Genomic DNA, 16,209 nt, shown 5'->3' on the forward strand with positions numbered 1-16,209 from the left:
GTATGTAATTCTGTCACTGAATCAAGTATTAAAATAGGTATGAAGGGAATCCATTCTAAATCATTTACTCTGATCTTCACAACTTTGCAAAATACAAAGGTCACGGATCACAAAGATTTCTAGTGTACCAAATTTGTAGTTTTTAATACACCAAGTAGAACTCCAAAAAAGCAGCAAAGATCTTTTTAAAAAGAGAAAGAAATTACCTTTTTGTAATGCAAAAGTGTCATGCTTTCATGTCCAAGGTGATTAAGTCATTTAGAAAAACAAATAGCAATAACAAAACAACTTATCCTGGAGCAGAGCAAAGATCCTCAAAAGGATTATGAAATAAACATGAAGATGGGTTTGTGTTAAGGGTAGTTTCGCATTGTTCTTAAATCAGTGTAACTTCAGGCTGTTGCTGACAGGAAGTCTCATTTTCCATCTCCAGTCCTGATTGCAATGCTCTGCACCCTCCTTTGCATTGAAACTGGTGATTGTCCGTTTGCAGACTGAGGTGGATCAGAAGTGTGAACCAGCTCAACTTGGGATTGCATGGTTGCTAGATCCAATACAAGGCAGATGGCAGAGGGGTGCGAATGGAAAAGAGAGGAGAGCTGTACTATCCCTTTTTGATGCAAAAAATAAAATGAAACTGCACTCTAGAATTTGAAATTGAGACACCTAAGTTACAGTTTCCTTTTAGTTTCCTCTGCTATGAAGATAGCAATCTTTAGCAGAGAATTGGTTACAAGCAGTGAGCAGAAAGAAAGAAAGAAAGGAAAGACCTAATAGGGGGCAATCCCATGGATCTTGAGCAGTTTCAGCTGTTTGCATAATGGATTTAATGCAGAGTCCTGACCCTGATTTACTTTTTTCTAGATGGAAACAGATCAGCAGGTACCATATATCAATTGAGAGGTAGAGTAAGTGGAATAAAAAGTTAATCTGACTGTTCTCTGAGTCAATGTCTAAAAAAACTTCAGCCAGAACTCCGTGACATTGTAAGAGGCCAGTCAGAAAATAAATCTTTACTGAAGAGAAGAAAATGGAGTGGTGGTGGTTATGTACAAGTGTGAGTAGAAAAGATGAGAAAGAGATGATGAAAGAGTGGGAAAGGCTGTTTCCTCAGAATGCCTTAACAACGTGGTAAGGGAAGTTGTGTTGGCATGAACATGATACTTCTCACAAAAGAAGGATGAGTAACCACAAGTAATGAAGAGTCACAGTTGGCTGGATATGCCCTTATTTGTTCTTGTGGAGCTTGGTAAAAGGATTCAGGATTTTAAAGATGGTTGTGAGTTTTAGGATCTAGCCTGCTAGAGGCTGGCCTTGAAGACAAATTATTTCTTTGGGCCCCTGTACTGTCATAACTCACAGTCCAGTTTGAGCTTCCCATTTGACACTGAGGCAGAAAATGGAAATAGTTTTCCATCTGACACTCTTCTGGCCGTTTTGTGTTTCACAATTGCACTCATGTTGCATTAAGGTACTTTGAAAAATCATGATATTTTTGATAGTATTTAAACATTCATGTAAAGTCTGTGATTGCTAAGAATAAACCATTGCCAACACATGAGTCATTGTCAGTAAGAATCTTCAGGCAAATGGAGTAGGATGGGAGTCTGCAGGTCATATCTTCCATGTTTTTTCACAATTTTAGACCATTAACATAAATCATCTATATTTTATGTAAGCAATTTAAGCAGTAAATTAATTTGTACTATTTTAAGATGTTGATGATCAAGATAATTACTAAAGTGCTGTTGAACAAGCATAAAATAAACTCATAATGTTTTTTCAAAAATCAGTTATTGCTTTTGCATGTTTTTAACATTGCTGTGCTTAAGATTAGGAAATTGCTGTTAGAACCCTTGTCTACTCCATTATCTCATAGCCATAGACTTTAGCAGAACACCAGTGCTGTTGAAATTTTCTTGGCCTTTAGGCTTGCATTAAAGGGTGGGAGGGGAGGAATGGCCTTTCTGGTGGAAAAGGAAATACTCCTTCTGTGACCTGGCAGTTAGGACAGTATTACCTTCCAAAGCGATACATGAGAGGTAAACTTTAACCATTCATCAGAAAGGTACAATTAATTCCAAAGTCAAATGGTGAAGTCTTTGGGGAAAAAAATCTTTTCATTACAGATTACTATAGCAGAAAAATACTGTTAAGGTTTGTCTCACAATCCTAACCATTTCACACTTTATTACGTGTCCCAACTGCCCCCTTCTTAGCTGCTAATAAAACAAATGACCCTAGGAATACTGTGTTTGATTGTATTAGCTGTGGTGGTGTTGGTGCCGTGATAATATAAAAGGACAATAAAAGCAAGATCTCTAGGAGTAGAATACATCTTATTAGTCTGGCTAATGTAGCTGGAAAAATGGTCCAGACTTTGAGCACAAGCTGCATTATTTCTGATATATGTCGCTTGCTTATCCTAGCCATTTTCTTATTTATCCAATGAATTATTTCAATTTTAGCATCCTTTTTCTTACATGTATGTAATTATTTTTATGCATGTGTCTCTCAGTTCCTGTATAAAGTACTTCTGAATCTTAACCAATTTTTAGCAAATACGTCAGAGTGAAAGTGGTTTTAAAGAGAAGTTTCTACAACGTGCCTGTGCAACATGTTGCCCCAGAGCCATTTATTTGGACTCTGCGAGCTAAGAGCAAGGTGATCTGTTTGGCTCGGTCAGTGACAGAAGGAAGCGGACTGGTCACAGTACTGGTCTATAAGGCATGATCATTCTCATCAAGGCAGCTGCCCCATCAACAGATGCATTGCTGTGCCTCAGACAGCCCCGATGCTCTTGTCCGGCTGGCAGGCTGAACCCAGAGCTAGGCAGAGCACAAAGCTGGAGCTAGGTATATTGCGTGGGAATAGTGAATCTTATAAAAGAGAAGCTGAGGAAAAAAGAACCCTTACAGCTTTAATATTATTTAGTTGAAAAGTGGGGTTGCATTGGAAACCACATATACTGGAAAGCAGTCTTTCATCTGGTGCTCATTCTGTTCTGCTATGCTGAAGTGCTGTGGTGTGCTTTTGGTGGGGGGTTATGATCACAGTCACCCTGAAAAACTTTTGAATATAAAAGTCACCATACTATGATATCTTCCTTTGTTTGCTGATAGACTGCTTCTGAAAAAAATCTTAGTTTTCATTTTTGTTAGAACGATTGATAGCATTGAGAGAATGGTACGTGATTTTATTTTATTTTTTGTTTTTTAATAAGTAGTCAGTAGGGGCTCTGGACATAAGCAGCTTATTTTGTGTCAAACCAATCTATGTTGTGTTTTGGGAATTTTTTTTTTAAGTACCTGAACAGTAACAAAACTTTTAGAACAATCAGAACTATATTTCTCATGTTTTCAAATATCTGCTTATCAATAGAAACATTGATACTGTCTTTCACTTTCAGAAATTCTGCCTCCTTATTTATATATAAAGTAGCCATCTTAGTAGTTTGCTTTAGGCCTGTGCTTTGATCTTTGCCCCTAAGCCATGGATTTAAATATAATTCTGGAGTTTTATACCCAAACAGTGAAAAAACCCTTGGAAGAATCGGAACTAAATATCTCATGTTTTCAGATATTTGCCTATCAATAGAAACATCAATACTGTCTTTCACTCTTTCACTTTCAGAAGCCCCCTTCTGAAAGTTTCACTTTGTTTCTCCTTATTTATATATGAAGCAGCTTTCCTAGCAGTTTGCTTTAGGCCTATGCTTTGATTGCTGCTCGTAGATTTGTTGTTGTTCTTGTTGTTGTTGTTGTTGTTTAAGTTATTTTCCTGAAGATTCTCATTTGTTGGTAATATTAAGACATACTGCTTACATTAGGATAAGAAAAAGACTCCTAAACAATTAGTTTATCACTTCTTTTGGTTTTGGGAAAATATGTGTGAATTAAATGAAAAAAATTAAATACTGATATAACACCTCAAAGTACCTATTTATAATCATACACTTTTCCATCACTTACTCAAATAATTCTGTTGGTTATATATATATTTTTATGAAGATATTTTTAGCTGCCTTGAGGTATTGTATGTGAATGTGTTGCTGTTATAAACATATTGATAAATCTTTATATTCTTTTTCTCAGTAATGAATAAAAAATACATTTATGAAAACAAACGTTATGGTGTTTCAAATTTCGTTTCACAACCTAGTTATTTTTCACAGATTAATTTTTAAGTTTAAACATGTTAATGTTAATTGAAAACTTATGTATCCATTTTAATCATTAAAGAAAAAAATGAAACAGTTAAAGTACATATAATTATGAAAAGCTTTGATTTTATTTATAATCCTATTTTATGTCTCATTTTATCTCTGTAACTGTACCAAAAACTAATCAGAGATATTTTTAATTAGAAAAACAAAACGAAACCAAGGGCTTCAGCTGTTGTAATGTGGCTATCTGAGATATCTAACACTTCATCTAAAGAGCATTTTGCAAAAAGCTGATGAAATTCGTCAAAAGATTATTTTTTAAAAAATGTGAGAGGATGGAAAACAGCTGAGAATTGAATTGCTCGCTAAGCCTTTGCTGTTTGTATCTGTGTACCATGGAAAGAAACATGCAGGAAGTAAAACAAACAAACAAACAAAAAGTACAATATTGTGTAATTAAATTGCAGTAGAGTTACTAGTACAACTTGTTTTTACAGCAGACATCAGGTCTGGCCTACAGTGTGTCTTGTTTTGTTCTCTCTTACCTAGGTGTTTTTTGTTGTTGTTATTTTGCCATTTTCCTATAAAAGAAAACTGTATTTTAGAAGTGTCATAATTACAAAGGGGGGTAAATGCTAAAATTGGATTAACATTCTGCATGGTAATTTGGATCGTTTGAAAGAAAAGAGCAAACCACCTTGAGAGAAATAGTTGACTCCAAAGTTAGGTGTTAAAGCTAATCGGTGTGGGTGCTGGTACACTTGTCTTTGAGAGGTATCTTGTATAGTCACTCCCATTTCCAGGCTGGCTAGCTGTGTGCGTAACTGCAGTGTTGCCGCTCAGCCCGTGCCGCCCAAAGGGAGCTGGCTGCGTGCACCGTGCAGGCGCTCGCCAACGCCTGGCGAGGGCTGCGTCGCGCTGTCGGGCAGTGGCCGAAGGCAGCGCGCCCTCCGTGCGGGTGCTGCGGCTGTGGCAGTGCCCTGGCATGGTGCTGGGGCAAGCTTCCAGCCATCGCTTTTCCCAGGGGCATTTTGTTTCTGCTGGCTGTCCTTTGGGCTGTAATGTAGGAACAGCTAAATTCTGCTGTTGCACTAATAATGATACAGCATACAGCCAACATGAGTTTTTGGATACCTTTGTGAAAAACATTCTCAGGCACTGTTTAAGATGTTGTTTGGTAAACATGAGTGCAGCCTTCTTTTGGCCACTGAAAATACAGCTTTGGTAGTCTCTCTGTTTGAAAAGAATTTTTCAGCTGTGGCTAGTCAAAAGAAGAGTTTCTTCTGAGCAGATTGCTCTTATTCAGTTTGCGCGCGCACATGTGTGTGTGTGACCCTCGTTGCCTCTGTCTTCAAGCACCTTCCCTTTTTCCCTGTCCTTGTAACAGATTTCTTCAGTTTTGGGGGAGTTTTCTTTGGATGTTGGACAGAAGTAGCTGAGTGTTTATGCTGCGCAAACCTTCATCTTAAAAGACGAATTAATTCTGAACCGGGCAGAGCCTGGAGAGCAGAGTGATGAGCTGGTGCAGCAGCACGTGCTGCACGTCCGCCCCAGCCCCTCGCCCCCAGCCCCCAAACATGCCTGGCGAGTGGAGGCCGGGCGCTGTGCCATGCCGATTATGCAAGGCTCGCCCTGGCCTACTTACCCCCGCAAAGGCCGCTCCTCAGAGCGCGGGCATCACACCTAGGTCAGCCACGCAGGCAGGAAGAGCCACCTCCTGGCAGAATTTTCCTGAGCCACGACGGAGCTTTCCCTCGTGGTGAGTCAGAGAGAGCTGCCAGGTTGCCTGCTTTGCTAATGAAATGCAGAACCGAGAGTTATCAGACTTGCTGATGTCATCCTGGAGAGAAGGAAGGTTTAAGATCACTACTGTGAAGTCTCAGGCTTTGATGTGAGCAGAACTGTGATTGAAAGTCTTGCGCTAAGATGAAAATGTTACTTTCTGTGTTGGTCATTTATTCTTTAAATTAAAGAAACAACAAAAATATGCTTACTTGCTTCTTACATTTTAAAGGCTGTGTAAATTGAAAGGACTAATGCAACAGGAGAACTGATGTTTAAGTCTATTAGTGAAAACAGGCTGTTTAAGTTACTTAAACCCATGTCAGATTCCTTTTATTTTACTGCTAAACTTAATGCTCTCATCAGCTGTGTTTGTATGCAACCCACTGTACTTCAGATGCTTGGAAAGGGTACCTTAGAAATTGTTTCCACAATCAGAGGCAAGTCAAGGACTCTAGAGGAGACAAAACAGGCTTTAGATAATTGTGCTGTTATAGATTGCTGCAAATCAAGGTATATTATGACTTCAGCTGCAGCTCTTGAAGAGAGACTGTTACTTTTTAACATTCAGAACACTGCCTTCTAGGTAAATCCTCTTACTCAGGATTTGAATTTCTATAGACTGCTGTCTGCCTTGAGGTATTGTATGTCTCTCTGAACTGCAGCGGCCTCTCCTGCATAATAACTATTTCACACAGCAGTAGCCAGCTTCAGTACCGCAATATTTGTGAGAGGTGCAGATGTTTGCTAGCTGCTTCTGTTGCAGAAATGGAAGTTGGAAATTATTACTATTTTTTTTAATGATTTTTGGTGCTGGTAATTTTAACTAGTGGCTGTGCTTTTGGCTGATGAGTTTTCTGTGTTAAAATGCATGCTTTTTTGTCTCTTTTTGAATACTTAACAGGGAGCTATGTATTATTTATCTAGCTAGAGGTGTAGGTTTGTTCATTTGTATGTGTGCTTGAAAGGGTCTGGGTTTTCTGCATATTGCTTCGCAATAATTGTTCAGTGCAAACGGGTTATTTTTCTGTAGTGCATGCTCCAGATTATCTGTTGCCGGGCTATGTGTAGCTTAGTAAGCAGTGCAATCAGAAATTTACTACATTTAAAAAAATTTTCTTAATGTGGATTTTGAGATTTGAAATTCAAGTATTGTGGTAGTAGTAAGAATTTAAATTATTTTAGGAGACATTGGTGAGAATATTTATGCTTTTTACTGTACAGCACCAATATTACTGGCATATTTAAATATTAAAATGGTTAGATTTGCATATGTAGTTGCCTACTTTCTCTCAGTGAGTTTCACTGTAATAACCCTTCTGAAAAGCTACTACAGAACAATTATCAAGCGTTTCTCTTTAGATCTGCTTATTTTGTATAATATCATTGCTAGATGAGAGCAAATCTTTTCCTTTCTGCTTTATGTTTTCATATTAATTGTTAATGACAGTGCAAGGTGACAAATCCAGTGCAAAATGGATTTTGAATCATTTAGAACAGTAAACTCATGTACAGGCCAGAAAATACAAGTCTGCGTGCTTTTTTTTTGCTTTTTTTTTTTCCCCCTGTCAGGAAAAATGCTATATAAAGTAGATCATTTTATTTTTATTTAGTCTTTTTTTTTAAGTTGCCTGCTTAGAATTGCTATGGTAACAGACTAAAGGATGTCTCTGAGAAACACAACCTGCATTGCAATGTAAGTGAGGGGAGATTTTAAGTTCTCTTATCACTGCTGACCACTAGAAAAGGGAACAGACAAGGCAGAGAAATAAGCTAATGTTTAATATTTATGAGCTATTATTTAATGTTTGCTCTAAAGTTAAAAAGTTATTTTACAAGTAATACATTTGTGAGTTCATTGTTTCCTGTGCACTCTTTTGGGAATGATATTGCTAAAATATTCATTAAAATTTGTAAATCTGGGTTGTCATTAAACTTGAGATTGCTTCATGTTTTATAAGCTGTTATATATTAAAATGATGTTGACAGAATTCAGGGAGGAGGTAAACTATTATCGTATGCCTCAAACAGCTAATGAGAAAGGCAGCACTTTTTATACTTTGCTATGAATAATACATTAATTTTGTAATAATTTTTCTGTAAAAAATGTTTATGTAGAAATTCAGTGGTCTATTAAACCCTTCTTGTAAGTTTTTTGAGATGTTTGTTATATAGAGATGTTATACATAATGTACTGTTAGGACCTTGAGAAAAGTTATGTAGTATCTAGTAGCTTTGAGCATGACAGTACTGAAAGGGATTTGTATGCATCGATCATCAAGGAATCTTCTCCCCCCGCCCCAATATTAATAACGGCTCCTGGTGCCAACATTGGCATCCTGAACAGGGGAGGTAAATTGTCATTTTGATGCTAACAAGGTAAGATAGGCTAAGGCATCAGTAACTTTTTGTGGATTAGGAGCCATTGGAAACTGTATTTTGTTGAGACCTGTATTTATAATATTTTACTTCTATCACTTAGGTTCCAGTATTCCTAGGTCTTATACACTACTGAATTAATATATTAATCCAAGTTCTGGGCTGTATATAGGAATTCTGTTTTCTGTGAAGTTTAGGGAAAAGAGCAGAGGCACTTGAGTTTGTATGCCTGTTCCATTCTTTTTGACACACGTCATTGCTTTTTCAAACTGAAATGGTGATCACTAAATTAGCATGACGCTTGTGAAATGATTGGTCACATCCAGACTTTCTTGCAAATAAGCTTTATTGCTCTGCTTGTGTGACCTTTCTAGAAGGGTGAAATGCTTAGCTCAGAATTGCATTCAGAATGCAAATATATTTTTAAAGATATTTTTTGTATATCTTGAGGAAAAGTGATTAAAAATAAACAAACCCTAATGCTTACTTGAAGTTATCTTAAAAAACTAGAGGAGAGGATGTGCGATCATTATGCACTTGAGTTTGAATGTAAAGGTATTTGTTTTCAGTGCTTTTTAACAAGAGATCATTTAAAAAAAATCACTCAATTTGCAGAAGTAGTATTCTGTTTTTCTAGACTGACAAATTGATAGCTCAGATGTTTATGTCCATGAGGCTATAATGTAGTTTGACTACATTCTCAGTTATGTGTTCTGAGGAAAATTTGACCTTCCAGTTTTGACCCTCTGTTTGATGCAGTCACTCTTCTAGGCACATTCTATCCTAATTGTACTGCGAAGATACCTATTTTGAACTTCCGTTGCTAGAAGTATTGCTACATGTCTGCAATAAAATTTTTACTTTGTTCTGGTATGAACTGTTGAAATTGAAAACTGCAGAAGTTGAAACTTGTTTAAGATGTATGGTAAAATATGACATTTATTTTCAAATACAAAATTGACTTCTTATTACTGAAACTACTTTCTGTTTGAAAAAAAAATCTTTTTTTTCAGCATTTTCAGTTAGCTTTGATTGACTGCAATCCCTGCACTTTGTCTAACGCTGAAAGTAAGTAGCTTACATGTGTTTTCATTTGTGTATTATGTTGCAGATTTTAAAAAATGTCTTATACCTACAAATATACAATTTTTAGTGAATCATTTCTGGAGAATCAAAAAGTACTGAGAGAAGAAGACTGCACAGCCTGCTGTGTGAACTGAGGCAGATAGCCCAATGGGATTATGGATTGTTTTAGTAAATGAAATAAGTAAAAACTAGAGTTCTGACAAAGATTTACTATTTTATTTGTTTGTTTATTTATAAATGCAGTGTTTGTGCCATGGCATACATTTAATAGTAATCATTTAAAAACTTTGGAATCTTGATAATGTCTTTCTTCAGTGATTATTTTAATGCCTACTAAATATAAAATTCTAAAATTCAGCATCATTCTTATATGCAATTGAAATAAAAAATACAGGATATAATTTGATTGTTTGTTTTATTAAGTGCTATCTATATACTAGTTTGTATTTAAACATGTTAATCTTAGTGTGGTATCATCTGCCATATGCTATATATCCTGAAGGCTGTTGCAGACCATCCTGCCACATTTACTTGTGGCTAGGCCTCAGTGGAATTGTATACAAGAGCAGAACTATGTTCCTGTGTGTTCTGGAGATTAAGGTCTCCATTTTCTTAAATAAAAAGAATTGAAAAATAGTTGTGAGGGAAGTTATTCCCTCACTTTTTATGGTACTTCCATGCCACACCTGGCATTGAGCTTAAGTTAACCTCATGAGACTAACTTCAGAAGCATTAGATAAAGTATTTAAAAGCGTTGTTCTATTTCTCTAATTTAAAGGTGGATGGAATTGCCATTGTTCTATCAGCAAGGGTAAATAAAGTGAGAGGTTTTATTAAGGTTAAACTGCTGGCTATATCAATATCAAGGAGCCAGCTGTGCTATGAGATCCTCTCCAAAGTTATGTCACTTATCAGGAGCAGCTGCAGATAGTTTTGTAAAGTTATTTGCAGAATTCTTACTAAGTCAATATGCTTTTATTGTTTTTTACCAGACATATGATTCATTATTATATTTCATATTGTTTCTGACTAATTTTATCAGTTTTTAATGTCATCTCTGAATTTTTGCAAGGTTTTCCTCACTCTTCCCCCACATTCTCCCCACCCCCAGCTCTGTGTAGAGTTACGTGCTCGTATAAGAGCTTTGCTCCATAGGCATTGGCACAGTGCTGCTGACCCAGGTTATTAAGTGCTGTCACATAAAAGCTGGAGATAGCTTTAATCCTACCCTTTGCATTTCTGAAGTAGGCTGAATGAGTAACAGCATTATAGTGACTCTCTTCCTAGCAGAAATATTGGAGTACTAAGCATGTCTTCATATTACTCAGGCAGTCTCTAAGGTGACACCTTTAATTTCTTTACCCTGCATGGTATGGCTTTCTTTTATAGCTTATCACTGAAGGGGTTTTGCCGCTGGGAAAGAAAAGGTTATTAAATAATGAACTCCCCAAAACAAAAGCAGAGGTTTTTCTTTCATCTGTGCAGAATGAAGTTTGATGATGTGGTGAATGTAATGGGTGTGTAATGTGCCCTTTAGCAAGGAATACAAAAAGTTTATTAAAATTTTAGATGGTGTGTTTCATTATGATCTGGTTTCTGAGGTGCAGTAAGGTACCTTCTTTATAGTAAAGGACAAAGCATTTCACAAAGAGATTTTTTCCCATCCCTTATGGCACTAAGAGAAAACCTGGAACTCTGAAGTATCCGTATAAACTTCTGTTAGGCTATGCTACAGCTTTGAGAGAAAGAAATCAGTATTTGAGTTGGTTCATAATCAAGATAAAAATAGCTTAACTCAGAGACTGTTGTTTGCCTATTTGCAGTCCTCAAGGACTTCACTTAAAAGTCTGTCTCAAAGGATTTTTCCCCCCCCCTCTTGAAATGAGAGTAAAGATGACGCTCATCTCGACTAGCTTTAGCCATGGTACATGACTGGTCTTCTAAGCTGGCAGTTCTCAAACACTTTAGAGTTTTTACTCTTTAGCTTTCATTTTCCTTCTCCTTCCTGCACATGCATACATGTCTTCTCACATGTGTAGGCCTACTTTCTAACTTGTCTCAGTCTCATGTTTTGTGAGTGAAGTAATCCATACTCTGTTTCCCCTCCAGAAATGATTTTCTTGGCTCCAAGAGTCAGCAAAGTTTGCTAGTACTACTCTGCAATTCTATGTAATTAGTATGAGGTATTAGGATCTTCTACAGCAATGGTCAGAATACCATCTGTAATTAACACTTCAAGTTTGGTTTAACTGAGAAAAGACAGTGCCTAAAAAAAAAAAAAAAAAAAAAAGTCTAAATTTAAGACCCTGTATAGTACTTGTAGTGCCTAATGTATAGTTTTCTGTTGTGTAACTCAGGTAGTCTGTCCCTTGGCAGCTGAATGAAAACAAAAAATAAAAGTTTTTTTCTAAGTTGTTTATGTACAGAAAATACTACCTATATTCTGTCTTTGTGCATCTTTGCAGAAAGAGATTGTATTGCTAAGTTTCCAAAAAGGTTAGTGGGCTCTGCATTTCAGAATATGAATAAAACTCATAGATGGCTTTTTTGCAGTATCTCTTTGCAGTCTTAACGCTTTGCTAGGATACATATTTATTTTCTGTCAGTGCTTTTCTATTAAACATAAAATATCAATATAAACCAATATATTATTTTTTGTATTTGCAAAATGTAATTTATCTTGGTTTTGCATTGGTCAGTTTGAAACATTGTTTTTTCCTTGCTTGAAAAATGGTGTTGTAACTGTTGATGTCTGTTTATTATGATTAATAATTTTTATTCCCCACTCTTACAGTTCAGTTTCACATTGCCCACTTATATGAAATCCAGGTAAGCTCCTTTTTATAAAGAATGGTCATGTTTCTAACTATGTGATGTAATCAGTCTATGCAATTCAGCTGATTATAGATGCTTTTGTGAATGAAAGTTAGGTTTCAGTATTGACTCGCTAAGGAAACTTGCTAAGGAACCACAACTGTGGTTCAGTTCAAAATATCATGCATGTGGACTGTCATGCTAAAAATGGGCTAGCTATTTTAATAAACTGGTATATTTACTTGTCCCTGTGCATATTACCCACCCAAGTTTAGGGCAAAAAAACTGAACATAATTTGGACTAAAATTCTTTCATGAGATTTGTTTTTTATATTTATGTATATATAGTTTCTCATATATACACACACAATAGAATCGAAAACAGTTGTCAAGGTGCCTTTTATGTGTATTTGGCATGTAATTTTCAAATTTAATTAAATTTATGTGACAGAAGCAGTTGAGATCTGAGGCTGATAGCAGATAAAGCTGTGTTGTTAATTCTGTATCAAATCCTAGCACAGAGTTTTATTAGATGATTCTTTTGGGAAGTTATGGAACACTTACTGAGAGTCCAGATTATAAGTCAATTAAAAGCAAGTCATACGATAGAGATTGTACACTCTTCATCATGTTTATAAGTATAATATGACTGAGGAAGAGATGTGACATGAAAAAAAACTGTTGTAAATAAAACAGGTGACAGACATAAATTCTACATTTTCAGTCAATTGAAAAGTAGCTTGATAAAGTTTTGTCTTTCGATGGCACCAAATAAAATGACTTTGAGTAGGTGTGCATGTATAAACAGAAATCATAAATCTGATGAACAAAATATTTTCTTTTGAATGCTCTTGGTGCAGTAGAATTTTTCATTTCAGAAAACTGTACAACAGTTATAAGACAGGAATTCCCCATCCCAAACCACCATGAAGAAACTTCATGGACTGTTGTGGTTCTGTAACACATTAAAAAGGCTTTTTACTTGGATGCCATCCAGATTTCGTCTTGAGAATTGGAGCACATCTGACAAGTTCATATAACAAAGCATCCCTGACATGTTAGCTCTTTTGATCTACTAGAGTAAAATAGAAAGTTGAAAATATCAGGTCACCATGGCAGGTGCTTTATATAATTGTGTGACCAATGTTACTTGTGTTTAATCTAATCTAAACTTTGTAACTGGCATTTGTAGGCAATGGTAACTTTATTTTAACACAAGTCAGAGCCAAAAAGTTTCAGTGCATTTTCCAGTTAGACCTAGTTTGTCTTGCAGTTCTGGTTAAGGGCTATGTCCTTTTCTGGGATTTAAGAAACTTTGAGAAATCAGGTAGGCCACAAAGGGTCTTGGCTTGATTCTGAATCATTACCTAGGGCACCATGAAGAGATGATTTTGGAGGAAGGCTTGGTTTCTTCTGAAGGACACAGTGCTACCGTTTCCTGGACCCCTCCATATATCTGCTCTCTGCTGTTGAAGCAAATAGTTAATTCATTCCTCATTTATCTACGTTCACAGTACTGAAGGTTAAATGATGGGTTGCCACCCTCTGAACAACAGAATAGCCCAGTGATGATAAGAGCTAGTGGTGTTTTTTCCTGGTGTTTAATGATGGTTTCTTGTACTTCATCTGTGGCAATGCCTGTCCCTCTAGCCATTTAGGATACTAGCTTCTACGGTTTCAAAAGAAAGATGATCTTTAGAGGTTTTTTTCCCCATTTCTAGGACCATTTGTGATGCAGCCAAGCATCAAGGGAAATATATTTCAATCTTTGAAATTAAAGTATCTAAACAAAAATAAATGTAAACATTAGACATTTTAAGGCATATATGTAGACAGATCTCTAAAGGGTAAATCATAAACAACAGAAGTAAAAACGGTTCTAGATCTGGAAAACATGCCTTAATCTAGCAGGTCTTTCTGAATCCTTCCTAATATGTAAACATCTTTCTCAAAGTGGGGATGTTAGGTCACTAGTACTTTTCTATTTTATATCCAGATTGCTGTCCCTGCTGTCATGCTATACTGTGAACTTCTGTTCAGTTGCTTATCCTTCATAGTCATTAACTATGAATTTTGTTCCCAATGCTAAATTGAAAACAAGAATCCTGATTGTTTTTATTTTGCTAGCCATGGATATTTTATTCATTTATACTATTTGTTTTCTTACCAGTTGTCTGCATTTCATGAACACCAATTAAAAACCTTTTCTACCAACTTCCCCTTGTTCCATTTCAAAGTATGTAATTACTGCTTTAATTTTTCTTCCTGACTAGAATGAGGTTTTAAAATCAACACAGTTGTCTTTTGTGATTGTGGGATCTGAAAAACCTAATAATTTTTTTTTTAACTTCTAGTATTTATATTGTTTACATTTTTTTCCCCAATTGTCCCTCTTAAAAAAACAGTAGTCAGTACTATGTACTCTTTGCATAAAACAAATGACACTAAGTCATGATCATTTGCTTTAGGTGGCCCCAATTCTTTTAGTACACTCTTCATCTGTTTGTCAGAATGAGGTCTAATACTGAATTATCTGAAAGCATATTTTTCTTAAATGTGTAGAATTTTTAGAAACTCTCAAGAATATTTACTAGTACTAACAGGCCTCAGAATTTTTGCATTCTAGACTTCTGTGGAAGAGGAAGAACAGAAGAATTAGGCGTTTAAAATACATTTACTGTTAAACAATTATTGTTCGGGTAATGTGAAGATAAACAAAAGTTGATCCTATCCGAAAAAATCATCTATCCAGAACCCCTTAAAATATACAAAACATCTCATACTGTTCCAGAAGTCAATACAGACCATGATTCCAACCCAGAAAAAGTGTATTTATGAATTTATAGTGAATGACGAACTGAACATGTCCATGATTTAGGCGCATTTAAATTATTTGGCAAATAGTAAGATAGCATTTCTTCGTTCTCTAGGCATAATCCATGGGTATGCTTTCAATATTGTTCTTCATATGGTGGTATTCTTACCAGGACAAATACTTAATGCTTCAGTTACTGAAAGGCAGTTCAAGTATACTGAAGACCTTTAAAAAGAAGGGGAGAGGCAAAATTGTACTAGCTAGCAACTATTAATGGCCTTCATTTCTGTTTGGAAATTACTAGGAGGAATTTATGTGTAGGTTTTTTCAGCTGTAGACTCATGTTCGAGCATTCCCCTTAGAAACATACTCATTTTAGTGTAAGAAGCATAATGCACGTACGAGGAGCTGACCAAATTTAATAATTTGCAAATTTCCATCTATTATTTTAAGTATTCAATTTATACTAAATACTATATTTCATGAAAGTTATTCTACTAGCATATATATACATTACTCATTAAAGCTTTCATATGCACTGTATGCAAAAAAAAGTTCTAGAATTTTTTTGTCAATGTGTTTGTGTGCTGTCAGTGCTGTGAAATCATTGCTATTGATGATCTGTTGTAAGCTTTATGATTAATCCATTTACTTTTTTCCTTTTGCAGAGAAAGTATCACTCTGCAAAGGAAGCTTATGAACAACTTTTGCAGATCGAAAACCTTCCTGCACAAGTAAAAGCAACTGTCTTACAGCAGTTAGGTATGTAAAATCAACTTTTATTTTTCTGTGTGTTTCTTTTTCCATCTTTGCATTCAGCAGGCTTTTTTTAAAGCTCCATTTCCAGTGTGAGTCATAGTCACTAAATATCATACATGAGATTTTCACCCCAAATAGAACATAACAGTAAATAGTTAAGTAAATAAGAGAGGAGGAAAAGATTTTAATTAAACTTACGAATTTAAAAAGCTCTCGGACACAATGCAGAATCTGCACTACAGGGTGTTGGTCGGCAAGGTGTGATTTTTTCAGAGAAAAGGCAGCAGTTAGAGTTCTGTATTCTCTTTCTTGCTTATCAAAACATCCCCTGAATAGCTGGGCGAAATACAGGAAACCAAAATACACTTTTCTGTTGTAGATTAGAAGAACACTGTGGATGAAAAATTTA

General features: G+C 35.8%; 1 protein-coding gene across 10 annotated transcripts in view; it reads left to right on the forward strand.

The window, feature by feature from the left end:
* Positions 1 to 16,209, forward strand: part of KDM6A (lysine demethylase 6A) — a 159,349-nt gene that overhangs the window by 84,911 nt on the left and 58,229 nt on the right. For 6 of the 10 annotated variants that reach the window (XM_067297937.1, XM_067297947.1, XM_067297965.1 and 3 more), the window contains 4 exons: positions 9,340 to 9,394; positions 12,207 to 12,241; positions 14,397 to 14,462; positions 15,710 to 15,803. In XM_067297937.1, coding sequence (XP_067154038.1) covers positions 9,340 to 9,394; positions 12,207 to 12,241; positions 14,397 to 14,462; positions 15,710 to 15,803 — 250 coding nt within the window. The remainder of the gene's footprint in view (positions 1 to 9,339; positions 9,395 to 12,206; positions 12,242 to 14,396; positions 14,463 to 15,709; positions 15,804 to 16,209) is intronic. The other 4 variants (XM_067297955.1, XM_067297959.1, XM_067297979.1 and 1 more) reach the window with 1 other exon arrangement.

This window comes from Apteryx mantelli, chromosome 1 (assembly GCF_036417845.1).
Source record: "Apteryx mantelli isolate bAptMan1 chromosome 1, bAptMan1.hap1, whole genome shotgun sequence".
Taxonomy (NCBI): domain Eukaryota; kingdom Metazoa; phylum Chordata; class Aves; order Apterygiformes; family Apterygidae; genus Apteryx; species Apteryx mantelli.